The 27,921-nt window shown below is 36.4% G+C and overlaps 1 protein-coding gene across 2 annotated transcripts; it reads left to right on the forward strand.

Moving 5' to 3' along the window:
* Nucleotides 1-3,240: 3,240 nt before the first annotated feature.
* Nucleotides 3,241-27,356, forward strand: tlcd2 (TLC domain containing 2). Of its 2 annotated transcripts, XM_079824267.1 has the most exons (5): nt 3,281-3,831; nt 4,158-4,240; nt 5,481-5,563; nt 6,294-6,312; nt 24,607-27,286. In XM_079824267.1, the coding sequence occupies exons 1-5, from the start codon at nt 3,653-3,655 to the stop codon at nt 24,840-24,842; spliced, it is 600 nt and encodes a 199-aa protein (XP_079680393.1). In that variant the 5' UTR covers nt 3,281-3,652; the 3' UTR covers nt 24,843-27,286. The 2 variants fall into 2 exon arrangements, with proteins under 2 accessions (XP_079680392.1, XP_079680393.1); XM_079824266.1 differs by lacking the exon at nt 6,294-6,312 and having other exon boundaries at nt 3,241-3,831; nt 24,607-27,356.
* The last annotated feature ends 565 nt before the right edge of the window (nt 27,357-27,921 follow it).

Raw genomic sequence — 27,921 nt, forward strand, 5'->3', positions numbered from 1 at the left:
GAGCGTGCGAGGATGAGCCACTTCTGCCTATAGCTTCTGTTTTCTGTTTCAGAACTTTCAGGTGTGCATTTTGGCCATTATGTGTTGTTATGAGTTCCATAATATTAAGGGAGGAATAGCAGTACATTGTTTTTAGTAAACACATTGTATTGTGAATAGCCTAGGCTATTTGCCATGCAGAGACGTTCACAACTTAGGCTACTTCATCATTCTGCATATAAGATCTTTCAAAAACAACGTATGATTAACATTGCCTCAAATAAAAAGGAGTTATAGTACACCATAATTTTGAAGATTCGTAAAATAATTTTTTGATACATAGCTAAGTTACATTATAATTTTTATTTTTTATTTTTTTTAAGTCTAGGCTATAGCCTACTGTGTTCAAAAAACGTATTAATGTCAGGAGAGATTTGTGTTTTGATTAAGATATTAGTGTAATACGTTTATTAGGTTATTAAGAGTTAAATAGGAGACCATTAACGTTCCTACATTAACGTTTCCTTTCATTAGGCTACTTCCAAAAGGGAAGTGATTTTTAATTAAGTCATTTGGAGTGGCTTTTACAAATAACTGAAACTCTTTAAATGTTATGGCTAAATATAGTAGCCTACTTACTTTTTTTATTTGATGATTTCTTATTAAATTTGGATCGCTACACATTGAATAGCCTATTTACCCTAATAATTTAAAAATGAAGACATTTAATTATGATTATTTATTAAATGTAATTATTATTATTTGTTCTTTTGTTGAGAAAAAAATGCCCATATATTAATTAATATTTAGTCTTTTATGGTGTTTTTTATAATGTATTTTACTTTTATGTAGGCCTAATTTATATATATATATATATATATATATATATATATATATATATATATATATATATATATATATATATATATATATATATATATATATATATATATATAGCCTAACTTGTATATCGCAATTATATACCCATATTTCTTTCAATTTCTTCCTCCATGACTCACTAAGTTTGTCAATTACTAAATTTGCATTGAGCAATTTCATGTACAGAATTGTTGAATATGTAGGCTATACTCTCAAAAATAAGAGTACAAAACTGTGCCCTTTAAAGCTGCTCTCTGTAACTTTTTTGTGTTCAAGATTTGCAAAAAATATATAATGAGAATGTACAACATGAATCCATTTTCTAAACCGTGTTTTTGTCTTACCCTGAATCATTATGGTACACTTATAATAGGTGTTTATATTGGGACTATTTCAGACCGGTCTGGTAGGAACCGCTGAGGAGGAGCACAATCCCTGCGTGACTCTCCGGCTGCATTTTTCTTCTGCAAGACGCATGCAGTTCTGTTTATTAACCGCTAGAGCGCAAAAAGTTACAGACTGCTGCTTTAAAGTGGCCGTCAATGGGGTAGTACATTTTTGTACCAAATTCGGTCCTGAAGAGCTGATGTCCTGCAGAGTTTAGCTCCAACCCTCACCACAGTATAAAACTCATGGCTCCCAGCATGCATTGCAGCATTAAGTATCTCACCAATGTTGAGATTCAAATGATTCTTTATATGTGTGTGTCTAAACATTTTTTTAACAGATTATGTGTTTTAACACTGCAACAAAAATCACAAACTCACATAAAAAGCCAAGAGTCAACTAAATGAAACACTGATCACCATAACGGTGACAAAACATTTTCAATAAAACATCAGCATCTAAACCTCTGTTAATTCTCAATAAGAGCTTCTATAGATGTCTTTCAGGGTTGGAGCCAAACTCTGCAGGGCAGCGACTCACTTTAGGACCGAACTTGCCTACCCCTGCTCTAAGTAGAGGAAAACAATGGTATAATTGTACCCTAAGGACCAATTGTGTACCTTTAAAGGTACAGTTATACGTTTTGTTCCCCAAGGAAGAAAAGTTTACCTCCACTGTACCTTTTTTTCTGAGAGTTTTACTGACAAAAGTAAAAAGTAGCCTATACTAAGCGATCCCTACTTTATTTTTATTTTACAGTAGTCCAAATCATATGGGATATTCCCTAAGAGATAGATCGCAGAAACTGATTGTTTCTTAAATGTATAGTTCACAAAAAATAAAAATAAAAACAATTCTATCATCATTTAATCACCCTCATGACGTTCCAACCAACACAGATTCTGTGGAACACAAACGAAAATATTTTGAAGAATGTTAATAACCACACAGTTTTGGTTAACACTGACTTCCACTATCTTCCATTATATGGAAAAAAAAAACATTGAGACATTTCTTGAAATATCTTCTATGTTCAACAGAAGAAATACAGTTATGTTTTAGAGAGTGAATAAATAATGACAAAATTATTATTATTATTTGTAAGCTTACATATCTTGCATCAACAAAAGAACCACAAGATGTCGCTCGACACCACCAATTAGACAAAGAAAACGCCTGCTGCGCTTCTGGCCATGTGGACTTTCAGAAATTAAACTAAAATAAACACACTTTTCAGACTCAATACTTTCTTTAATTTGTTTAGCCTACTGTGTCCAATAGTGGACATACAGTACAGATTAATTATGAAATACCATGCCCACTACATCTCAAATCACTTTCTGGTGGAAATTACATTTGAAACAAATAGCCCATAGGCCTAATGACCGACTCATAACGTTGGACACAATCAGCTGCGAGCTCAATGCCTTCAGGCAAGGATTCATTAGATGAAGAACTATACAGTATAGAGTAGTAGACCTACAACTTTTCAACGGAAAATCATTGGTTTAAATGTATTTATCCTATTATTATTATTATTATTATTATTATTATTATTATTATTATTATTAAAACTGCGTATATAGGCCTACATGTGGTTTTAATGTAACTGTCAAAAAAAAATTAATAGACTGTCTATAACTGGAGCTGCTGTTATAAGTGAATTTCCCCGGTGTGTGATTACCGTAATAAAGTCTACCTTAGCCCACCTTAAGAGTCATGGAAAATATTTGTTGAATAAAATCATATTATTTCAGAAAGATTGGATAATGGAGCTGGAGAAGCTCTGAGGAGCATCAAACTATAAAATATGATCGTCCTTCAGCTGAAGACTTATGAAGCTGAGGACAGCTTCCTTTTCTTTTTTGTTACGAAAGCGCCGCACATACTACACCTCCCATAATTCCACTTTGACACGAAGGGGCGGGACTAGACGTGAGGGAATCACACGCCCGCGACGCTCATTTGCCCAACCGCGCCTCACGATGATTGGGCGGGGATTCTCTTGTTTGGTTATTGTAAAAGCGAAAAAGTTACACAAGCGTCAGGATTTTGTAACGCATGCATTAGATACTATTTCATTGTTGCCAATTGTACTTGAGAAATCGGTGTCTTCTTAACATCGGACCGAACAAACTGAGCACTGAGACATAAAGCTTTATTTTATTTTTTTTAAACAACAAATTAAAGATAGTATCGATTAAATTTGAATTATTCAAGGGCTCTGCCAACAGAAACGACATAGCATATGTTTGGATTACTGAAAGTGAAAATGAAATAAAGGCAAAAATCGGGATGTATTTTTGATGAAATAACAGATAAAGCGTTACGGGTTTATCTCCGAAAGGTCTAGACGAGCGCGAGAGTCTCGGGTAGTGACTAGAAGGCAGAAGCGCGCGCTTAAAATATGGAGTTGAATTCGGTGATTTTGACCACTGGATCCTCGGTGGGCTTTTTCAAATTAGTAAACTATGGAATCGGCAAACTTCCCATCCCCGAGACAGCTCAGAGGAACGCTTGGAAATGGAAAAATATCTCCACGTCTTTCGTACACAGTCTCATAACTGGAGTGTGGTCCGTGCTATGGTGAGTGCCAGAATTCCCCCACATGTGCATAGGGAATACACACCCTTACCGTATGCACCGTCTGTTTGATGCCTTTATCAGATGCTTGAGAATTTTATCCAAGAGCAAGATCTTTTCTGCTGCCACCCTCTTTATGTTTAACGGATGTAGTTAATCAGGCACTTGGTCATTTGATAGGGTGCACATAGACGACACATGTGGTTCATATCACCGGGATATGAACGTTGTTGTTCATTAGCCTACTACCCAACATCTTTCACAATCACAAATGTGGTGCACTTTAATTTAAACGCCATGCCCTGATTACAATTCGTCTGTCTTTGTAGTTTTTGCATGCATCCCCAGATGGCTGAAGATTTGATAGAAACGCACTCCGTTTTCTCTCACGCCCTGGTATCTGTATCAATCGGTAAGTATAAAGAATTATTACAAAAAAGCACTATATTATGTTATTTATCTGGCTTCTTCTGAGGGGGCGTGCTTACGCGTATGCCCATGTGTTACAAACGCACCCTTCTGTCATGTGCAACAGTCTAGTGTAATTGGGGGAAACTGGGTTAGACTTCACAGGCTACCACTGATTCCAAAATGAACACTTTTTTCGGACTTCTTCTTTTTTTTGCTTTGCTTTGGCGCATCTCCCCAAATTACTCCTAATTAAGCCATATGTTTTTCCTTTTTCAAATTCACATTATTACCAATAGTGATTCTAAGGTAGGCTCCAAAATAATACCATAATTCATAAATACTTAATTTAAAATTAAATTTTTTTTATTGCATTGCAGTAATGAGATTAATGTGACATGAAACTGGAAAACACCCAGCGTCATTGTAATCAGATGTTTGTTGTTCCTCTTGGATTATTAGCTATTATTTGTGTATTGTGATGTCTTGCACCACTCTTAAACGTAGTACATATGACTGGAATAGTTATTTCAACCAATAAGTAGATAACTCCCATTTAAAATGCCAAATACCAGAGATATTTTGAATACTTCGAGGAATCCCACATACAGCAGAGATGTTCGCTTTAGCTACAGAATCAATGGCTGGCTTTATGATCCGTCCCAGGCACCAGTGCTACCCCCATAGGTCACATGACTGTTTATGAATGGGCCTTTGCTTTCATTTGTTAAAATATTCTCTCACAATTTATCACAGAAAATGTATCCCAGTCCTGTTATCTCTGCATACTATATATATACCCATAAAATCCCTCAGTGAATACCTTGGCAGCTCTTAAAAGTGTGGCTTTTCAAAGTCTGAGGGAAGCATGTGTCTTATAATCTCAATATAGACAATATCCATTCATCCTTTTCACCTGAGATGAGGCTTTTTTTTTTTTTTCAAAAAATGAACTAGTTTAAAAAAAAAAAAAAAAAAAAAAAAAACGGAAAACAGGCGTGTATATTGAAAATGCTAATCAGTACATTTATTGTAATGAAGTCTCCTATATTGAGCTTGATTTGTTGATCTGCTCTAAAATGCAGTCTCCATGGAGACTCTCATATTGGGAGATGGATATAAATAGCCCTCTGGAAATGACATCTTGGTAACCAACACAATTGTTGTCATGGGATCTGTTGGTTGAAAAACCTGTTGAATGAGTTTGAGAAATACAGTGTTAATATGCATTTGTTGTGTTTCAGGGTACTTCATATATGACTTCTTTGATATGGTTATCAATCAGAAGATCATCCATTCATGGGAGCTCCTTTTCCACCATGTAGTGGTGAGTAGACATAAAACATGGTACAAACAAATGTGTGTGTATATATATATATATATATATATATATATATATATATATATATATATATATATATATATATATATATATATATATATATATATATATATATATATATATATATATATATATATATACATATATATATATATATACATATATACATATACATATATACATATACATATACATATTTTTTTGGAGAAAGCCAATGACTTTACTGCTGAATGGGTAAAGCCTATGTTTAGGACCATTAAGATTTTCTTCGACATATTTTCCTCCAAATTGTCAATTGTAATGCTTCCAGATGTTTGTCGTCCTTGATTAAAAAAATCCCATTATTATTAAAATTGATTATTGTAATAAATTGATTCAGATTTTTAAAGATGTAATCATCTTAAATTAAAGGTCAACAAGTACTACTTTAATTTCTAAGTAATTTATCATTGAAATAAAATGTCATTATTTTTGCATTACAGTAATGAGGATGGAAAAATGTGCTTAATTTTCATGAAAATAATAAAGAATTAAAAGAAAGCCACTGAGTTGGTGTGAAGGAGGTTTGGGTGGTAAACAATAGCATCATTCCAAAAGCAGTTTCTGTATTACTCACCCATCTAATTAAAACTAAACAGACCTGATTTCACTGTATTCACATAGTCCAACCTGTCTGACCACCTTGTCTTTGCTTTGTGTCTTTGTGTGTGTTTAGACATACTTTTTGGAAAAAGGTGAGGTGAGAAGGTCAGCAGAGGTAACAGGTTAAACTGCTGAAATAGCTAAGATACGTAAAGTTAATAAACCAATAGCGAGGCCATTTGAACAAATCCGTTACATTAGCTCAGTATATACACAGATTATTGTTGCAATGTGCAGAGGAAAGACGCTGTCCAAACACTTTCATTGAGATCAGTGGGTTGTCTGAGCTTTCGGTTCGTCTGGGGTTCTATGGCGTCACTTGGTGAAGTAGCCAGCTTAATTCTGTGGTGGTGTTGTTGTTGTTGTTGTTGTTCCCTCTTTTCTTGGGATTTCATTCAGTGAAGTGGCCGGAGGGAACATGCTCCCAGATTCTTAATGACAGTGTGAGAAACTGTCAGACCCTCTCATCTCGACCCCATCCCGTTCTTCCCCACTGTTTACATCATGAGCCAAACTGTAATAATAAAAGAAGCTTTGTTTTCGATGTGCCTAGATTGAATGGAATGCACTGCAGCATGTCAGCAAAAGAAGGCCTGCCTTCCTTTTCGAGTTTGACTGAACGTCTGTCATGCCACGGCAAAACATTTAGGATGTTTTATTTTCCAACTGATCAAAATGTCTGCTGGTGAATTGTTTGCGAAGGCAATCGGGTAGTCTGTGGAAAGCCTTTTTTTTTGGAATTCAAAGATCGTTGCAGCTTTAGATCATGTGATCAAGATGGATGTGGGCGTCTTAGGCCCTGTCCCAAATGGCACACTTCCTATGCACTTTCGGTCTTTTGGACTTCCAATGGCTGCCATGTGCGCTTGGACTTCCAATGGCTGCCGTGTGCGCTTGGACTTCCAATGGCTGCCGTGTGCGCGTGTCCGTTAATTCCACGAGACCGTAGGGTGTCTCATTTGTCATTTTAGGCCTTTAGAAGGGTGCTCGCGAGCGTCCCCTTTGCGGTCGATATGCGCCCTCGATGTGCACTTCTTTCAAGCCTGCACTGGTGCGGGTTTCGCAGTGGACTTCTTCCCGACAGTCAAAGTGGCGTTGCGTCATGAAAGTGCATACTCGTAGGAAGACCGCGAGGGTTTATGGTGCCATTTGGGACAGGGCCTTACTCCAGTCTGATTGCTTGTAGTTTTCCATTCAAAGTTAAAACCCGAAATAGCAGACTGGTGAATTATATACACTACTATTCAAAAGTTTGCAGTCTGTAAGATTCTTTAATAAATGTATGCACATTAATTTCCTCTGATGGCAAAGCTGAATTTTCAGAATCATTACTCCAATCTTCAGTGTCACATGATCTTTCAGAAATCATGATTTGCTGCTCAAGATTTCTTATCAGTGCTGAAAACAGTTGTGCTTGTTCATGGGCGTCAGTTTGGTTTGAAATGTGCTGGGGACAGAGACGCATTCAGAAGTGCATTTTCAGAAGTGCTGGGTACATTTTTTTTTCTCTTTCGCGCAGGTCATGTTTTGAAAGACGTCCTGCAGCTTACTAATGTAAATAAATAAAAATGTCAGATGAGAGACATATTGCGGGTCTTATAGCCTATCTTACTTATGCCGACGAAAGCGCCCCGCGAATTCTTTAATATTTTTCATTTTTGCCATTTTTTTTACCACTTCATTATCAGTCCCACTGGAGCCCGTGTTTTTTTTATCCTCCCTATTACACATTAGTTACAGCCATTAAAATAGTTCAGTTTTGTTTTTAATGTCAAAGTAGATATATTTCGTTTTGTTTCTTTATTAAGTTAATTTAGAAAAATGTTTAAAGCATTTAATGTTTGTTAAACTAAAGTTTTTGCTTTTTAAAGTGACGACCAAGCGGCCAGCGGCCGACAGTGAGTTAACCCAACACTTTAGCCTCTGAAATCAACACTTGACTTGTCTTGCTTATTAAATCCATAAAAAACACTTAAAGCATCGTATAGCCTACTATCACCACCATCACAGTAAAAAGGCATTTTTGACAAGATGAGGCAGGCAGATCGCAACGGCGCGCGCAAACAAAACGGGCTACACAATCTAAACAAATAATTAAAAATAAAAAACATGCTGGTTGTCTTACCTTAGGCTACACCTCTCCGCGAAATGAATATATATCCGATCTTCAATTCCCGTGCTATATGCACATTTAACGGAGTTCATGTCAACGAAATGAACCGATATGAGAATTTTATTCATCAGCTCTTTTCAACATCAAAGACCGCATTATGAGAACGAGCGACCTAAACACTGGTAAGAGCATTTAGTCTCATTAATTTTAATGAAGATGATTGTGCTTTTGAGCATCTAAAACTTAGCTTATTTTCAGTTTCACTTGTGGCAGTTTGCGTGTTGGCTTGCTTTACTCATTTGCGGCGATGTGTGTTGCATAGCGCCGTCCTATAGCCTAAAAAAGCCCGAAGCCCGGCCCGCATCTGAGGTAGGCTATGACTGGAAAATTGGCCCGAAGCCCAGCCCTAGGGCGTAAAAAAGTCGGGGCCCGTCGGGCTCGGGCAGAAATGTAGGGCTCTACTTTGAGTAAGGCTGAAAGCGTCTTTCTTTTTAATACATTTCTTGAATGTCTCAATTACAGTAGGCCTAGCCTATAGATAATTATGATATTTGTGGCTGCACCGGGGTCCGTCATTACGCTAAATCATGAGCGGTCCATGGCACCTGCTACCCATGGCTGTTAAGAACTGTATAGGCTACATCAATCCATTACAACAATTTCGTGTTATGGGCACTGCCACTGATACAGGCAGCGGAAGAGCCTATTTTACGGAGCTTGCTTCTGCTTTTCAAACGTTTTTACAACAAAAGATGTCGTTAAAACGACATAAGATCTCGTTATTATGAGAAAAGATGTAGTTAAAACGACATAAGATATCGTTATTACGACACAATTGAGTGGAAAAAATAAAATGTGTGTGTCAGCAATGCTTCACCGCAAAATTGAACTCGAGGTTTAAAAAAAAAAAAAAAAAAGTGGTGGGTACAAAAGGACTCATGACGAAATCTGGTGGGTACGCGTCCCCCCCGTCCCCCCCGAAATCGTCGCCTATGTGCTTGTTCAAAACTTATATGGTTCACAAGAATGAGTCTGATTTGAGTTGAAGAGGAAGTCCATGTCTGGAAACACTGATTGCTTAAGGAGTCATCCATTTGTGGTGGAAAAGCACAGTTGTTGAGGCCCACTACCAACCCAGTAGTGTTGTCACATGCCAGTATAGTAAACGGAAAAAGAGAACTGTAACTTCAATTAAAAATGGTTTGTTAAATTTAAAAATGGTTTGTGGGCATTACTGCTTGGCTGTAACTCTTGCAAATGCTAAAGTTTCCAGAGGTGGTTCTGTGAAAAGCATCACGTTAACCCAATAACAGTTTTGGCATTTGGATCACCACAAACCTCATTTAAATCAGTTTCTCAGAAAAGGTGCTTTGTAGAGCAAATGTCTGTCATCCCCCGTTCATTTAGCGCAATTGAGTTAGCTAATTATAGCTCGCAGGTCTCAGAGGAGGCTGAGATGATCAGTTTGTATTAGTGTTAATTCATACCATGCATGCTGAGGTAGAATCAGTGGGGTACAAAGCATACAAAACACTGCGGAGGAAGTCTGATGGTTTGGCAGAGTCGAGGGTGATTGTTAGTTCACCTAAACACAGAAGGCTGAGGTGATTGTATTTGCTCAGTGACAGATTTTACTCAATAGCTAAAGTGGTGCCATGCCAGGAACCTAAATCACAGCCCCCTGCATTTTCTGTAGAACGTGATAATCCGGCTCTGCTGTGTTAAACCTGCAGCTTTCACTGGCTGGTTCAAGCTGCTGTACTCTGTCTGGATAAAGCTGTCAGTACCATGAGTGGTAAACAAGTCATCTGAAGTAAGAAAAAGGCCCACACATGCCTGACATTGAAGGGGTGATGAACTGAGAAATCAACTTTCCCTTGAGCCTTTGATATATAAAAGTTAATCGTGATATAAGAATATCCTGTAAGTTTCAGAGCTGAAAACGTCCTTGTTAGTCAAAGGAAAACTTTAATTGAAACCAGGCCCAGAAAACGAGAGCTCTCAGAAATATGTCGACCACTGACGTCACCGGACGCCTCAACAGATAAATATGTATGTCTGATTCTGTAGCCCCGCCCACTGACTCATGGAGCTAAACGGACGGATCGCGCTACCAAGCTATAAACATAAACGTACTATATTGCGCTGTGCATGGTTGTGGAAGAACACAGTCCCTGCATAAGCTTCCTTCTGATTCTACTATTAGGAATGAGTGGTTGAATTTTATTTTTTAATGAAGTTCCAGCTCACGTGGTAAAGACATTGCACGTTTGTTCGCTTCATTTCACCGCGGAATCGATTGTAAACAAGATACAGGTCGAGAATGGATTTGCAGACAGAGTAAGATTAAAACACAATGCTGTCTGTGCCTTCTATATTGGATACGACAGGAACGGTGCAACACACTTATGTGAGTAAAACATGTTTTTATATGTGTTAGTATTGCATTGTTACAGTTCGTTTGATATCTATTGATTACATACCTTAGCACGCGGTCACAGGCTGGAGAAGGTGTTATTGCTTCATTCGTGATCAGACCCGGACTTGTAACACCAGTGCTCGCAAAGTGTGTGTGTGCGGTTCGCGGTTATATTCACTGATCGGGCTGACCAAGCATGTGTGTGTGTGTGTATGGTTCATGCTTATATTCACATCGGCCGACCAAGTGATACAAAAATAACATTCTTTCTTGCGCGTGTGTGTGTACGGCTTGCGGTTATTCACTGATCGGGCCGACCGTGTGTGTGTGTGTGTGTGTGTATGTGTGTGTGTGTACGGTTTGCGGTTATATTCACATCGGGCCAAAACAAAAATAACATTCCAATCAATCGCGGGTGGATAAGAGATGAATCATTGTGTTTGTTTGAGCCCTGTGAGCGTTTCCCCAGACGATTCCCACATGTACTGAGGGGAGCAGAAGCTCATTAAATATGCAAATCTTATCCAATCCTAGCCGTGGGCGTTTACTTCGAAGTCTTCAGTGCGGCACGCCCATCAAAACCGAGTGTTTTTCAGAAAGCCTCAAAACCAAGGCAGAAAATAGCCTATTACTTATGTTTCTGGATGTAAAAACCACACGAATATCAGTTGACCTCAGACAACAGTATAACAAAATAAAAAAAGCCAGTTCATGACACCTTTAAAATCAGTATTCAATGTAAAAAAGCTTTTTATGTAGCTTACCCTGACTGTGATGCAGTTGTTATGAAACTGCATAGTAGGGATGGTTCAACCAAATAGTTGATCTGGAAAAATTAGGTCAATTTTTGCTTCTTTTTTTATGTTTTTAGCAGCTAATTACCACCACTACAGCAATGAACATTCAGATAGACATCTTTGAAGTCTGAAATGTTAAGACTTTATCTATTTAGTATTTTTTTTTTTTACACATCTTTGGTAAACATCTCCTAAGAATGAACCTGAAACTAAACTTATTATAGAGGGCTTCATTTACTCTCTTAATGACTCTTTCCCCGCCAGCGTGTTTGACCATTTTCAAAAAAATGTAATGGCCCCCAGAATATTTTGTTGAATGAATACCTGAACATGCAATATATCAAAAGAACTTGAATGTGGGTAAGTTTCATAAAAAAAACATTGATGGCGTAAAGTCCGAGTCCATCAACACCTCTAATACTTGCAAAGTCCTATAGCTCGTCCTGGGTTGACATTTCATTTGGAAACATTGGGCAGTTTTGATTTAAACGCTGGTTGATGATCGCATTATTTTACGGATGATATCGTTTATTTCAGCATCTTCTTTGCATATGTTTTGATCAGGAGATTTTCTACTCTTTCAGAAGATGTGTCATAGCGCCCCCTACAGTATACAGTGAAAACACGGAAATCCGGAAAATTCTGTCATTGGTGGGGAAGCGTTTTCTCACAAATGATGGAAATTTCCATCAATGGCAGGGAAAGAGTTAAGACTGATTCATTAATTTTATTTTTGTTGTTTTGTTTTTTTATTTCTTTATTAGTTCTTGTATTGTTATTTAATTATCATCATCTAATTATTTTTATTTTCACATCTTTACCTGGCAGTAGTTTTGCTCTCCGCTGTAACTGATGGGGTTTTGGTTTCCTTGCCACTGTCGCCTCTGGCATGGCTTGCTCAGTTGGGGACACTACATTTTTCAACTAAATATCCAAATAAATCTAATTATTAAACTAAATTAAACATATAAACTAAATTACTGATCTAAAGCCCACATTGTCACTGTATGATAATTGAAATGAACTGAAGACATCACCGTTTTAAGATTCTGTTCTACAAATTCTACATGTTTTTGCATTGTACTTACATTTTTAAAATTGCCTGCATGTAATTACATCTGTAATTAATTTCTGTAGTTACATTTATAATTACACTGTTGACACTTCCCTTACACCTAACCCTACCCTTAAACTTACCCATACCACCACACCTGTCCCTAACATTACCTGTATCCCACCTCAATATCAGCAAAAGTGTTTTGCATTACAATATAAACACAATAAGTACATTGTACTTATATTTTGATGTAAGTACATAGTAGTTAAGGCCACCTAACATAAAGTGGTCCAGCCCAGGTTAGAGAAAAAGTAACGCAAAAGTAACATAACGCATTACTTTCTTTAAAAAGTAACTAAGTAACACAATTCGGGTTTTTTTAGGGAGTAATGCAATATTTTAAAGCTTTTTTGTTTGTTTTTCTGCATTCCTTTTAAAAATAACTTTCCCCTACACTGTGAAACAGTATGTTTGATTTGATATGATTCCTCTGTAAACTACTGTAATTTTATCAAAAATGTATTAACTAGTTGCCCACTGACTATATCTGCTACAGTTGTTCCTGCAAACGATTACAGAGAGTGTATCCATTGATAGTAGGTCAAAAGTTAACAGCAGGCTTTGTTCTGTTGAAAGGGAAATGGAAAGAATAAGAGGCAGTGGAGGAATGAGAAGGAAAGAATGTGTACGAGTGAGGGAACCACTTTTGGCTCTAGAGTATAATGTATTTGTGGCTGGATCATTCAGCATTTTCCAGACAGAAGCAAAGACATCTGGTCCACATATGCTTATGCTCAGCACCCTAATAGAAGAGATCCTTGAAATTTGCTCTATAGCCTGTTGAGAAACCTCAGTCTTTCTCTGATATAGACCCTTCCCCATATCATGAGACCTCTGTTTGAACTTACTAAAAGCAAACCTTCCAGAACAACATGCTGTCTGAGCCAAAACAACCCACTTGTAAAAAAGATCTCAGGCTTCCTAGAAACCAAAAAATAGACATGACATTTATATTCTGAAAACCGGCTTTTCTTTTTTTTTCTCGAATGGAACTTCCTTGTAGTATGAAGTAGCTTCATCCGATGATTATCTTTCCAATAGAATGAAGTCAGGCTTAAAATGTAGGTGAATTTGACGCTCAATTGAGTGACGATAGCAAAACACAGGAATGCCGCCAGCCGAGGAAAACTTGCACAATTGTTAGCGTGGCCCATTCAGTGTGTTCCGTACTGAGAGTAAGGCCTGAAGACAGATGGTCCGGTTTGATTCAGAGCATTTCAATGCCTTGAGTCTGAGTACTTTTAAGTGGATCTGGAGCACCGCCATAGTACGTGTCTGGTTGCCACGGCAACTGTGTTGTGCATGTGTGAATGCACGATGCTACGCATGGTTCCCAAATGATGAATGCTGATATTATTCATCAAATGAAGGGGTTGAAATGCTATTGTGCTTAAAAATCGCTTGGTCTTTTGACCAAGTATCATATCAGTACTTATTCAGTCCTATTCTGATGCCGAAAGATGATAATTCTGTCTTTGTTTTGTCTAGTTTATTTTGGTTTATATGAACGTACTCCTACTAAATGGAAGTATAAAGTATCGATGGCCTACTACAGCATTTTTGGATCTGACATCCTAATGTTGTGAACAAACACACGCAAAATGGCAGGTTGTAAAAGGGTGAATTAATACCATTAAGAAGTTCAAGGTCCGTTAGAGAGGGAAAAAAGAACTAGCAAGGATGCATTAAATTGATCAAAAGTGAAAGTAAAGATATTTTATAATGTTACAAAAAATCTTAAATGATGTTCTTTTTAACTTTATTCATCAAGGAATCCCGAAAAAGCAGCACAACTTTTCTCAACATTGATAATAATAAATAATGATTCTTGAGCATCAAATCAGCATATTAGAATGATTTCTGAAGGATTATGTGACACTGAATTTTCAGCATCATTACTCCAGTCTTCAGTTTTGCCGTCACAGGAATAGATGACATTTTAAAATATATATATATATATATATATATATATATATATATATATATATATATATATATATAAAAAAAAGAAAAGTTATCATTATTTATTATTTCACAATATTACTAATTTTACTTCAAAGGTCCCATGTCATGGCTTGTTTTTATTATTTTATAATGTTTCCTGAGGTGTACTTATATTGTTAGTATGGTTTTTACATCAAAAAATTTTATAATTTAGAAATAAAAATAATTTTTTCTATACTGATATTAGTCCTCTGGCTTGAATGCTCAAGGGGCGTGTCTGATGTGAGACTTCAGTGGAAACGCCCAGTTGTGATTGGCTGACATCTTTGCATTTGAAATGAGCATTAGATTATGTGGTGGAGGGGCGTGGTTTAGTGACGTCTGCAAGCGCGGCCAGAGAGAGAGAGATGGACTGGACACTCGTGGACCAGAAAGACCTTAGAGCTGGAGAAAGATTGCTGAGAAAGTTATATTGTACTGAGTTGTTGAGAGCGCTGTTAGCGCAAGTTTATTTGTTTGTATCTGAGAGTTCTGAATAAACACAAGTCCCAGTCACATGACCCCGTCTTCTTCCTCCTTATTCTACGAACTTTGTAACATGTGGAACCCCCCTCGAATACGTTTTTTTACCATTACAGCCGTCGAGATGAACGAATCGTCAAAGTGTGGATTATAGCATTATTTTTAGACATTTCCCATCACATGAAAAGCTGCAGTGACGAGCATTGAGTATACAGGCAGTCTGTTGATCGCGTGAATGCAGTGATCTCGTCATTGCAGCGCATTTTCTCTCACAAAATGCTTTCACCACAACTAACAGCAAACACGACATCGACAGGAATACAGTAAGAGCTTTGTGCAGCATAACAGCGTCATTCATTATAACGGCAGTTTGGGCAAGTGTGCAGATACACTCGCAACGTGTGATTGACAGATCCGAACATTATAAAGAGAGTGTTCTCTAATCAAAATTTAAATCACAGATTTGTTTCATGCTACTAACAGAAACGATGTGAAGTTGATCGTTTTAGTCACCGGCTTGATTCACTGATGCATTACGCTTAGGGCATCAAGACAGCCAGGGGCGGGACTGACAGTATTAAATGATTTAGAAAGAAAGTCTGTGTGAACTTGAATGATCAGCTACACATCAAAAATCCCTGATCACAGATCAGGCATTAATGAACACTGTTACTCACTGTTTGTGGCGGTTCTGTCGAATGCATATGGTAAAAGTCTGTTTGTAAAGCCTGTGCTGACATCGCGACTGATAAACTGAATCCATTTTCTCCTAATTCTCTGGGTGGGCAAAGCAGAGGAAGGGGAGGTAACCATAGAGATGACGTTTCCCCGTATGACGACATACAGGGAAGATTCCAGATCGGCTCGTCTGGGCTGTCATTTTCTCAAAGGCAGAGCAGGACACCCAGAACTTGGTTTACAACTATCAAAATTTCTAGCCACTTGGGGACCATATACAGGCTAGGGGAACTCATATTAATGTTCAAAAAACCTGAACATTTCATGCCATGGGACCTTTTAATTTTAATAAAATAAATGCAGACTCTGAGCTTTTTTTTTCCTCTTCCAAAAATATTATTAAAAAACATACCGATCTCAAACTTTTGACTGGTAGTGTGTCTATATAATTTTTTGGAGGGTTTCGTCATTATTTGACCAGGGTTTTATGGGGGTTTTAATGACCTAGCCTTGCTTTCTTCAGGGTCATATGATGTTTAACCTGTCTTGTCAGGGTGAGGTGATTTGTGCTTTATTCCAGGGTTTGGACTTTGTCCTGATTGGGTAAACATCCCCACCACAATTCTCATTGCCATTTACAATGATAGAAGGGAAAAGTACCAGCACCTCCTACACTTATTTGTGGAATTTTTTTTTTTAGAAAGATATATCTTAGTATTTTTGGTCTTTAACTATCTTTTCAACAAAAGCTGTTTTAACCAGTTGTGACTGGAAATGTTTAATTCAACATGTTTAAAAAAAAAAAAAAAAATGTATTATGCAATTGAATCATAGGTTTGAATTGAGTTATCTGAACAGACCATTTAAATTAACCCTCTCATGCTTACAAGACAAAGCACAATTGTGAAACTAGTCTAATGACAGCCTTTCTAGGAAACTTAATGGGCAAATACAAGGTACATTAAAATCATTGCAATATTCATGATGTTGCTTAGTCACTGGCAAATTCATTACGGACATACTGTGAACATTCAATATCGCCAAACCCTACTAGAAAGTTTGTCTCCACAAGATATTGTGTTTGGCTCATTAATAGACACATAGATTTCACGTGTCTCCATCACTTGTCTTAGATGTTTCGGAAACCCTCTCTTCTAACCAAGCCCCTTCGAACCCTCATGTTACCCAACTTAAAAAATCATTAATGATTCACGGATTGTTGGACTCATAAACACAAACTGACGTGTTCATACGTGTTTTATTCATCTTTTTTTTCCCACTCACACATTACCACACCCTTTCTCTTAACACCTTCATTTCATACTTTTGTATTTCCACTTACACATTCCACCTTCAGCTTCATCTCCCAGCCCAGTTTCACATTCTCTGACATCATCTGGCCCCTCCTCGGTCTTGAACTCGGAAGATTTGCTTTCTGTGTTTGTGTTTTTATACTGTGATAGGAATCTGGAGGTTTTGCCTTACAGACCCACGTCACTGCATTTGTTTATATAAAAAGTACTACTGAGAATAGTACACCCAAAAATAAAAATTCTGCTGTTTACTTGCCATTCATTTGATCACTTTGTATGAAGAACAGATTGAAGTGATTTATGCTAATCATAGAAGTGTACTCAAATTTTGGTCTGCTCCTCACATACACTAACGTTCTTATTCTTATTTTTTACACTTATTTTTTAAAGAAGTCTCTTATGCTCACCAGTAAAACAGACATTTTGTGAAATATTACAATTTCAAATAATTGTTTTCTATTTTCATATATTTTAAAATATAATTTATTTCTGTGATGATTAAAATATATTTCAGTTTCACATGACGCTTCAGAAATCATTCCTAATATGCTGATTTGGTACTCAAGAAGCATTTATTATTAATATCAAAGTTGAAACGGTTGTACTGCTTAATCTTTTTTGAGGAAACATGATGCATTTATTTAAAAAATTCTTGGATAATTGTTTAAAACAACAGCATTTATTTGAAATTGAATTTTTTTTTACATTTATGAATGTCTTTACACAGAGTTTTAATAAATGTAAGGCATACTTGCTGAATAAATGTTTTTTTTTGTTTGTTTTTTTTATGTATCGAGCACAAACATCTGAACGGTGGTGTAAGTAGTGCACAATTTATTTTGGCCACTTGTAAGTGTTTTCTTGAATCCCTGTAAAAGTGACCAAACCAACTATCCCTAAATGCTTTCATTTGTGTGTGTTTGTGTTTTTCTTCAACGAACCATGTGTCTTCACCATTAGTCCACCTGTCCACTTTTTTCTCATCAGCTCATGTGGTCGTAAAGCCATTGGCATCTGTGCTCTATTTCTCACTGAGCTTCAGTATTCCTCACATACTGCTCAAATTGGCCCGCTGGCGAAGCGTTCTAAACGAGTTTCACCTGTAACCAGGTTAACTGGTTTCAGACTGGAACTGCTACCACCCCCCCATCGAGTTACCCAGGAGGACTGTTTGTGTCTGCCATGTTTTTTTTGTGTAATGGAGAATTAGAGACCATACTAGTGTTAATTGACCCCACAGGGAGAGGTTTATGAAACTAAACACACATACACAGACCTGTTTACATTGTCTGTATTTTTACAGAAAAAGAAAAACCACAGGAGCAAGTTAACGTAACGGGTGCATCTTATTACATCAGTGTTAATACTTTTTTATACATAATTGCATTGAAAATAAAGGCATTGGTTTGGTGTGATCAGCATTTGCTTTTTTTTATTGCTCCCATGCTTTGGCTTAGCAACTTTAGAGCTTTGTGTGTAGTATATGTGAGTGAATACGATTATTTCAGCATGGCTGCAGATGGATTATGGGAATAATCTTGCTAATGCGGATTCACTCTGATTGTCTGTTGGTGTCTACAGCATTATGTTGGAGTAGGCTATTGTAGATCGTGATTTGTGGCCACTTATTACCAATTTGTTCCCACAAATCACTAATACGTCAGCATGATTTACAATTGTATTCCCTTGATTTAAGTAAATCGTGCATGCATATTTGTTCTCTCGATGTACTAAATTGTGGCCATGTTGTGTGTGTGTGTGTGAGATTCTTTTTTTAAATATATATACACATACACAGTGAGGAAAATAAGTATTTGAACACCCTGCTATTTTGCAAGTTCTCCCACTTAGAAATCATGGAGGGGTCTGAAATTGTCATCGTAGGTGCATGTCCACTGTGAGAGACATAATCTAAAAAAAAAATCCAGAAATCACAATGTATGATTTTTCAACTATTTATTTGTATGATACAGCTGCAAATAAGTATTTGAACTCCTGAGAAAATCAATGTTAATATTTGGTACTGTAGCCTTTGTTTGCAATTACAGAGGTCAAGCGTTTCCTGTAGTTTTTCACCAGGTTTGCACACACTGCAGGAGGGATTTTGGCCCACTCCTCCACACAGATCTTCTCTAGATCAGTCAGGTTTCTGGCCTGTCGCTGAGAAACATGGAGTTTGAGCTCCCTCCAAAGATTCTCTATTGGGTTTAGGTGGGTATATTCTCTATTGGGTCTTGGGATGGTACTCATCATTCTTCTTCCTCCAAACACGTTTAGTGGAATTATGACCAAAAATATATATTTTGATCTCACCGAAAATAGTTTCAAACAAAACACAGCAGGACCACAGCGCATCTGATATGACTGGCATTAGGTTGGCCTGACGTTCGCGAATCTAGGGACCGTCTCTAAAGTTACATATAACACTGGTAGGCTATACACGTTTCTAACTTAAATGGCATTTGAAGAGAATGACTTGGTCATAAAACTAGGGTGTTCATCTAGGTGTTAGGTATGATGCACACCTTTTGGATTTTTGATATTTAATCAAATAAACTGTCAAATCATATGAAAATATATGCTTTATTTCACTAGAATCCTGTATGGGCTCTTACACAAAATATGCTAGATTTAAATGTGTCATAGCTGATAGAACACTGATGAGAATATTGCTTGAGAATATATTTACAGATATAATATTAGAGATTTATGCATTATGCATTGCCATTGACGACGGCCATTATAAGGAAGGAAATCCCACAGAATCTAGCTTAAAAAAGTGCTTAGAGCTGCTTGATTTATTTTTTGTTTGTTGATTTTCAAATATAAATTGATAACCGTGATAATTTGGGTCACTATTATGTTCATATCATACTTGCCTGTTGAGTGGAGTTTATGTCAGCATCATATAAAATCAACAATAATGATAATAATAATATTACAGCAAACACAGCTCTGGTATCGAAATAGTATCGGTATCGGCCGATATCCAAATTCAGGTATCGGGATCGGAACGGAAGTGGAAAAATGTGGATCGGTGCATCCCTAGATACAAATTAATAGTTAAAAAATCATACATTGTGATTTCTGGATTAATTTTTTTAGATTATGTCTCTCACAGTGGACATGCACCTACGATAACAATTTCAGACCCTCCATGATTTCTAAGTGGGACAACTTGCAAAATAGCAGGGTGTTCAAATACTTATTTTCCTCACTGTGTGTATGTGTGTGTGTGTGTATATATATATATATATATATATATATATATATATATATATATATATATATATATATATATATATATATATATATATATATATATATATATATATATATATATATATATATATATATATATATATATATATATATATATATATATATATATTAGATTTAAAAAAAATCAGGCATAACATTATGACATTAGGTAATAACACTGATTATCTCTTCATCACGGCACCTGTTAGTGGGTGGGATATATTAGGCAGCAGTGAACATTTTGTCCTCAAAGTTGTGTTAGAAGCAGGAAAAATGGGCAAGCATAAGGATTTGAGCGAGTTTGACAAGGGCCAAATTGTAAAGGCTAGATGCCAGGGTCCGATCATCTCAAAATCTGCAGCTCTTAATTATATTTTAAAATGTAATTTATTCCTGTGATGACAAAGCTGAATTTTCAGCAGCCATTACTCCAGTCTTCAGTGTCATATGATCCTTCAGAAATCATTCTAATATGATAATTTTCTGCTCAAGAAACATTTATTATCAATTTTAAAACAGTTGTGCCGCTTAATATTTTTTTGGAAACCATGATACATACATTTGTTTTATTTATTTGTTTATTATTACTTTTAAACTAATGAATCGAAAGTTAAAAAAAAAAACATTTATTTGAAATATAATTTTTTGTTAACATTATGAATGTCATTTCTTATTCATGTAATTATTAATACATTTAATAAAATATATCTCATTTAATAATTTAATTGAATGCATCCTTGGTGAATAAAAGTATACAATACATTTACAGTAAATGTATAAATTAAATGCAGTATATGCGTGTTCCCTGAGAATCAAACTCATGACCTTGCTGTTGTTCTATGCTGGAGCTACAGATAGATACACAGCTATTATTAACATAAAGCAACATGTTATGTGATGTATATGACAAAGACTTTGCTCTTTTCCTGTCAATGATTGTTCTTTTCAAGGCTGAGAAGGACATTAAAGTGTATTATCTCTTTATTATGGTCACCGTTCAAATATTGCAAATTGTACTATAGTGAGTGTTTGTTTGTTTTTGATGTCTTTGATTTGCGACACCTTTTTGACCTCATTTTGTGTTTAAGGCACTTCATTTTCATTTCTAAATTAATAATACTAATATGAAATATGTTCATCCACATAGTATTTTACTACTTCCATATTCTTGTCACCTTTTAGGAGAGATGGTCTCCTGAAAGATAACAGGTTTGTTTGTGATGTTATCCAGCACAGACGTTGTGTAAGAAGACGGGTTAACCTCACTAAGAGAAAGACGGTGTTGACCATAAGTCAATGTCCTCCCAGTCATATGACTGAGGTCACACAAATCTTATTTAATAATCATCCGTTTAAAACAGCCCTTCCCTGCAGTCAGAGAAGCATTTCCAGATGTTTACAGAGCTAGCGGTCCTGCTAATCAGCAGATTGCTAATCTTTTTGGATGTTTAAATAAAGTCAAGCAAAAATTTCAACCATCACTGTTTGCTGTAACCTGTGGTCTGACTTTTGTTAGACACTGCAAAGCAAACTTGGATGTGTTTACAGTCAACATAGCTAGATAGTCAGCGTTTGTCATGTTTAGCTTCATGAATGTGAACGTGACACATTATTGCTATTAAAAGGTGTATGTTTGGATTTCAAGCTATTAAAAGCCATTATACATTACATGCCTGCTTTAAACCCACGCCATTGGCTTTTGAGAGAGGCATGTGGTAATGTGAATAACATTACTAGCCTTACCGCTGTGACATTCCTGACCACATGGACCAGGTCGGTGTCATGTGAACAGGGTTGCATTACAGACTCATCCCAAGGAATTTATGTCCAGTTACAAAAGGAGTTACATCATGGTCACTACGCTTGGTCATGTAACTCAGTATTGGATGTCATATAACCGCACCTTTGTGCTCTACGTAAGACTCATACCAGTTTTGATAGCGGATTTGTTTTATAAACGTCAATAAAATTATATAAATTACAAGAAGTTTAGAGTTATAATACTTTATAGATTGAAATCTAAATGCTCAATATTAGTTTTCCAATAATAAGTGTAAGTAGGAGCTTTTGATGACATTTCAGTTCCGATTAATCCCCATGCATGCGCTTCACAATGTTTTGTAATGATAGGTAGGGCCTATAGACTGCCATCTTGTGGAAGATCATAGAAGTACCTTTTCAATCCTTTTTCATCCAAAGGGAAATTTAAAATGTTTTTGAAAACTTAAAACAAAAACAACAAAAAAACTTGGTAACACTTTACAATAAGGTTCATTAGTTAACATGAACTAATAATGAACTACACTTATAAAGCATTCATTTATCTTTGTTAATGTTAATTTTAACATTTATTAATACATTATTAAAATCTTATTAACATTAGTTAATGCACTGTGAACTAACATGAACAAACCATGAACAGCTGGATTTTTATTAACTAACGTTAACAAAGATGAACTGAACAGAGGTGTTGTTCATGTTAACTAATGCATTAATTAACTAATACAACCTTATTGTAAAGTGTTACCAAAAAACGGATATTTATATACAATAATATATATTTCTTTCATTGAGTATAAGTTAATAATTTTATATAGTACCATAGTATTTGTTTTTCTTTTAACTTATTTTTTATCATTCACATTATTTAATTAAATTAAAAACAATGTTACATACACAGTCAGTCAGAAATTTCACCTACTTCTGTTAGGAATATTGCTAAAAGTCATCACTTAGGATTTTTTTAAAACTGTAGAACTGCTGGATTAGTGTCACTCATGTTGATTTGAACGCTTTGGCTGTTGTCATATTGGGTTTAGGAATGATCAACAGAGCCTTTGTGTTCCTGTCCTCTGCTCAGCCTCTCCCTGCTGTTATCAGATGATTCAGAACACACGTTCATTTGTTTCTTCACGCTTCACAGAAGATTAGTATTGAAAAGACGAAAGAGCTGCTTCTGAAATTAAGCACATTAGTCTGTGTATGGCTTAACTGCCTATTTAAACTCTCTTAAGATGAATGAACAGGTCAAACACAACCTTTAAAAAATTCTTTAAATAATATTATGATGATTATGTGTTGGTCAGTGCAAGACTTGCAGAAAACCGAATACTAACAATGATCTCAAAATAAATCTGTCCCAAATTGGCTTTTAGCTAATATTAGCACATTTGTACCCTACAAAAAGACTATATAACAAAGGATAAAAGGCTTATTTTATTTTGCTTCAGGTAATGTCACATTCTTTAGCAAAAGAAGCTTCTCAGCCTTCATGTTTTGCTTGAGATGTTGCTTTGAATTAACACTCTTTTCTGTCAATGTATCGTCCATTGCTAGAGCCACTTAAACCTGGATAATTTGTTGATTCTGTTGATGAATGTCAAAGTAACACACTTTCTGCTTGTTTTGCCTTTTAGCTGAAAATTGCACATCCTAAAGTCGGCACGAAATGGAAGCTGCGATTAGTCCTTTCTTCCTTATTGTGGTGAATATCTGAGTGAAACAGCTTCTTGAACAAGAAAAGATGTAGTGCGGTACTTGATTTTGTCCATTGGGAATTGATGGGATTGTTGGATCAGTGTGGTTTACTATTGCTATGATCTCATGTAAGGGACAGGTTGTCCTGCCCTCGCACCATTAAACACATCCTCAGAGATAAGTAGAGATGTTGCTGCAAGAGGGAGATGTTATTTTGATTTAAGCTTATGAGGGCCCATAAAAAAATGGTGTACAGATAAATCATTAATCGTGTAATTCCTTTTAAAAAAATAAGAAACATCAATTTTGATTTCATGGTGATCAGTGTGTACATTTTAGTGGCATCTAGCGTTGAGGTTGTGAATTGAAACCCCTCCCTTTTGAAGCACATAGAGAAGCTACGGTGCCGACACAGGACAAAGATGTTGTCTGAGACAGCAGAGAGTAGCTAGCGCTCTGTAGAGCAGTTTGTCTGTTTAGGGCTACTGTAGAAACATGACGCCGCAAAATGGCGACTTCACATTAAGGGGACCAGCGGTGTATGGAGATAGAAATGGCTCATTCTAAGGTAAAACGAACATAACGGTTCATTATGTACGGCCTTTATACACCACTGAAAACATAGTTATGTATATTATATTGCATTTCTCTCAATAGATCCTCATAAATACTACACACTACACCTTTAAAGTTTTCCTTGGCCTATATTTGAGTGCATTCCTAATCCAAAAAATCTTGTTTGCAGGTGATCACCTGTTTCGGGATCTCGGTGCTGACCTGTCGGTATGTGGGTTTTGCAGTGGTGGCGCTATTGGTGGAGATCAATTCGATCTTTCTGCACCTGAGGCAAGTGCTCCGCATGGCCAACTTGGCCGTAAGTACATTTTACCGTGTCAACAGCATGATAAACCTGGGCACCTACGTGGTGTTTCGCATCAACACTCTGGCCTGGATGACCCGCTGGCTGGTGCTGAATCGTGACCTTGTCCCCCTGGCCAGCTACACCGTCGGCAGCGTGGGTCTGGCCATCATGACCGCTATGAACATTGTGCTGTTTTGCCGCCTGATGAGGAGTGACTTCATGAAGTCCAGCCGTGAGAAGGAGGTGAGGAAGGAGAAGGAGAAAGAAATGTAACAAGGCGCCGACTCCTGCTTTCCTGCTCCAGCTCAAACCAAATCCACTCTCATTCCCAGACATTTGGGAAAAGTCTGCTTGTCGACTAGAACAAAGTTCTACTCATTTTGACTCCATCTCATTTAGACCTCAAGCTGTGCTAAGATATTTATATGATGGCTGTTGTAACAGGTTTACAGATGTCTGAAACAGATGACATATTTACACATGCAACCTTATTCTCAAATACTCCTGCATGGTTTAGACAATGACTTGAGTGTATAAACACAAGGAACTGGATCTGCTTGCCTTTATCTAATCTTATGCTAATGCGGATCTACCCCACTTAATGTATACATTACTTATTAAATACAAGCAAATATTCTACTCAATTAGAAACTACTCAAGTGGGGTTAAAAATATTTTTAAGAAGACCATACAATTTGGTATTTATTTAATCTAGCATTACGCTAAAGATGTGTCTTCTAGCGCCATTAACGCCTACAGCTGCTACCTCATTAGCTTGTAGCAGTATGATCCTAATCCTGTACACAGGGACAATTCATCCAAAAATGAATATTCTTTTTCTTCTGTGGAATTCAAATGAAGACGTTTAGTTGAATGTTCATGCTGCTCTTTTCCGTACAATGAACGTGAATGATGACCAGTAGCTGTCAAGTTCCAAAAACACAAATAAAATCATAAACGTACTGTATCAGTAGCCGATGTGCTATATTCAAAGTCTTCTGAAGCCATTTGATAGATTTGAGGATCGTTATTTCATTTTTGGGTGAACTGTGCTTTTAATTTTTCACATTTAATTTGAAATTCTATGTACTGACTAGTAATAGTAAATGAAGTGACCATTGACAGGAAAAGCTCAGTGATCAGTACTGTATTCCACAAAGTTGGGGTATGATTTGGTCAACATGACCTCGGTCTTACCCTGTGGATAAAGATCACTGTTCACGGTTAATAATTAATCTCCATGCTGGAGTCTTCACAACTGTAATCAGAATTAAAAACACTCCTGCTCATTATGTAGGGAAACAGAGCAATATGTGTGAGGTTTGAGATCTTTCAGGACTGTCATTGCACAAATCATGCCTCTAGGTGGCACTACACACACACACAACTGAGACCTCATGTTAGCTTATGCTAATGCTTAGTTTATAGAGAGGCATGGTTAAAGCAGCACTTCTATTGCTTTAAATGAGCTGAACCTTTTTAATACAGCATTGTCATTTTGTTTCTTTTTGTTGTATTTTGTATATTTGTAATTTATTTGTACTTAATATCATTGATTGTTGCGGTTGGATGCGAACTACAAAAAGAAAAAAATTCTCTTTTTAAAACACATTGAATGGTGGAACACTGTCTTGTGCAAAATGATGTTGTGATTTTATTGATGGTGAACAAAGAACAGTTCTGGTCAGATGTACTAAAGTAAAGGCATTTATTTGTTTAGCCTTATTTCACTCAGTGCCATTGAGATTGTAGACTGAAGTCTGGTTATAATTTGATTGGGCAAAAGTGGCCTGTCTATCCGGTGAGAATGTTGACGCACTGTAACCACATGTAGCACCACGACTTGTGCCACAAAACTATTCTTTTCAAAGCAAAGTTTTTACAATTCATAAATGTTTTTATTCAAATACTCCTGCCTTACTTTACTGATTGAAGGAGGGATTCATAATTATGGAACTAAAAAGCTGCTCATATCAAACCTATTGCAAGAACTTGAAAGCATGTACAAAATAGAAAATATAAAAGTTTGCAGTGAAGTAGTAACTTTTTTTTTCAACAATTGGCAGCTTCATATTGAGACTGTGCTTGTATGTGCTCCTTTGGTGAGGTAACTGTATCTCAATGTATTTAAGAAGGAAAATGTGTAATTTTGTAGTAGAAAACCCGATGTGACTTGCAACTTTTTTTTAAAGATAATTTCAGCAGTGTGGCTGTCCTTCACCTGAGAGTGCAGTTCTGTACTGTGTTTGATGAAAGATATGCTACTGTTATATTGTGGATCTGATTTTTGACCATAGTGTTGCAGTGTTTTCCAAAGCCAGAATTTAGAACTTTTTTAGAATCCCAGCTGGAAAAAAAGATAATCATGCCCATACACTTGGAGATTTTTTTGTTTGTTTAAGATATCCGAATGAATTGAATTTTAAACAATTGTGTCTAAAATGTGTATATATATAGTATAATACTTTTATTTTTGTTTGGATGAATTGTTTTGTAATTAATATAAAATTATTTGTGTATGACCATTTTGTTAATAGTGAAATAAAACATGTTATTAACACTTAATTTGAAGTTTTTGTGTTATGGGAAAGATAAGATATAATGATTTACATTAAACCAACTCATTTTACTGTAATTACACCTTTTTTTCTCGAAAATGTTGCTTCAGACAAATTTTTTTTGACAATTAGTATATGTCGTATCTGCTAATAGAAAATAGTAAAACCTTCCAGTTTACGAAGCAACTCGCACACTAAAAAGCCGGTCTGGAGCACTGAGTGAGTGGAGTGGAGCGGACCGCACAAAGGGTAACAGTCATCTTTAACTCCACTTCTGGTTTTTAACCTCCCGCATTCTTATGCTAATGACATAAATTATAGAAATGAAAGGTGTCTAAATTCACACTTAAAGTAGGCCTACTATTTTGTGGGTCATACATTTCGTCTTCGTCCAATGAAATCGTGTAGGCCTGTGTTTATCCGACAGCTCCACAGCCCTCTCAAACGCACGATATTTACACCAATTCGTATACTTAATTTTTTGTTCACTAGGCCTATATGTAGTGGAATATTAGACATACATTGTAGGGAATAGTGTAGCCTACATTTTGGAGAGAGTTAACCACCAAACGCTCCTTTCACCATACAAAACTCCAGTCCGCTTTCACAACACAGGCCTACCAATAGGCTATAGCCTACA

This window comes from Gobio gobio (assembly GCF_949357685.1).
Source record: "Gobio gobio genome assembly, chromosome: 8".
NCBI classification, from domain to species: domain Eukaryota; kingdom Metazoa; phylum Chordata; class Actinopteri; order Cypriniformes; family Gobionidae; genus Gobio; species Gobio gobio.

Coding starts and splice junctions, on each gene's coding strand:
- tlcd2 (XM_079824266.1), top strand. CDS start 3,653: ATGGAGTTGAATTCGGTGATTTTGACCACTGGATCCTCGGTGGGCTTT. Junction 3,832..4,157: donor GGAGTGTGGTCCGTGCTATG/GTGAGTGCCAGA, acceptor CTGTCTTTGTAG/TTTTTGCATGCATCCCCAGA. Junction 5,564..24,606: donor TCCTTTTCCACCATGTAGTG/GTGAGTAGACAT, acceptor TCTTGTTTGCAG/GTGATCACCTGTTTCGGGAT.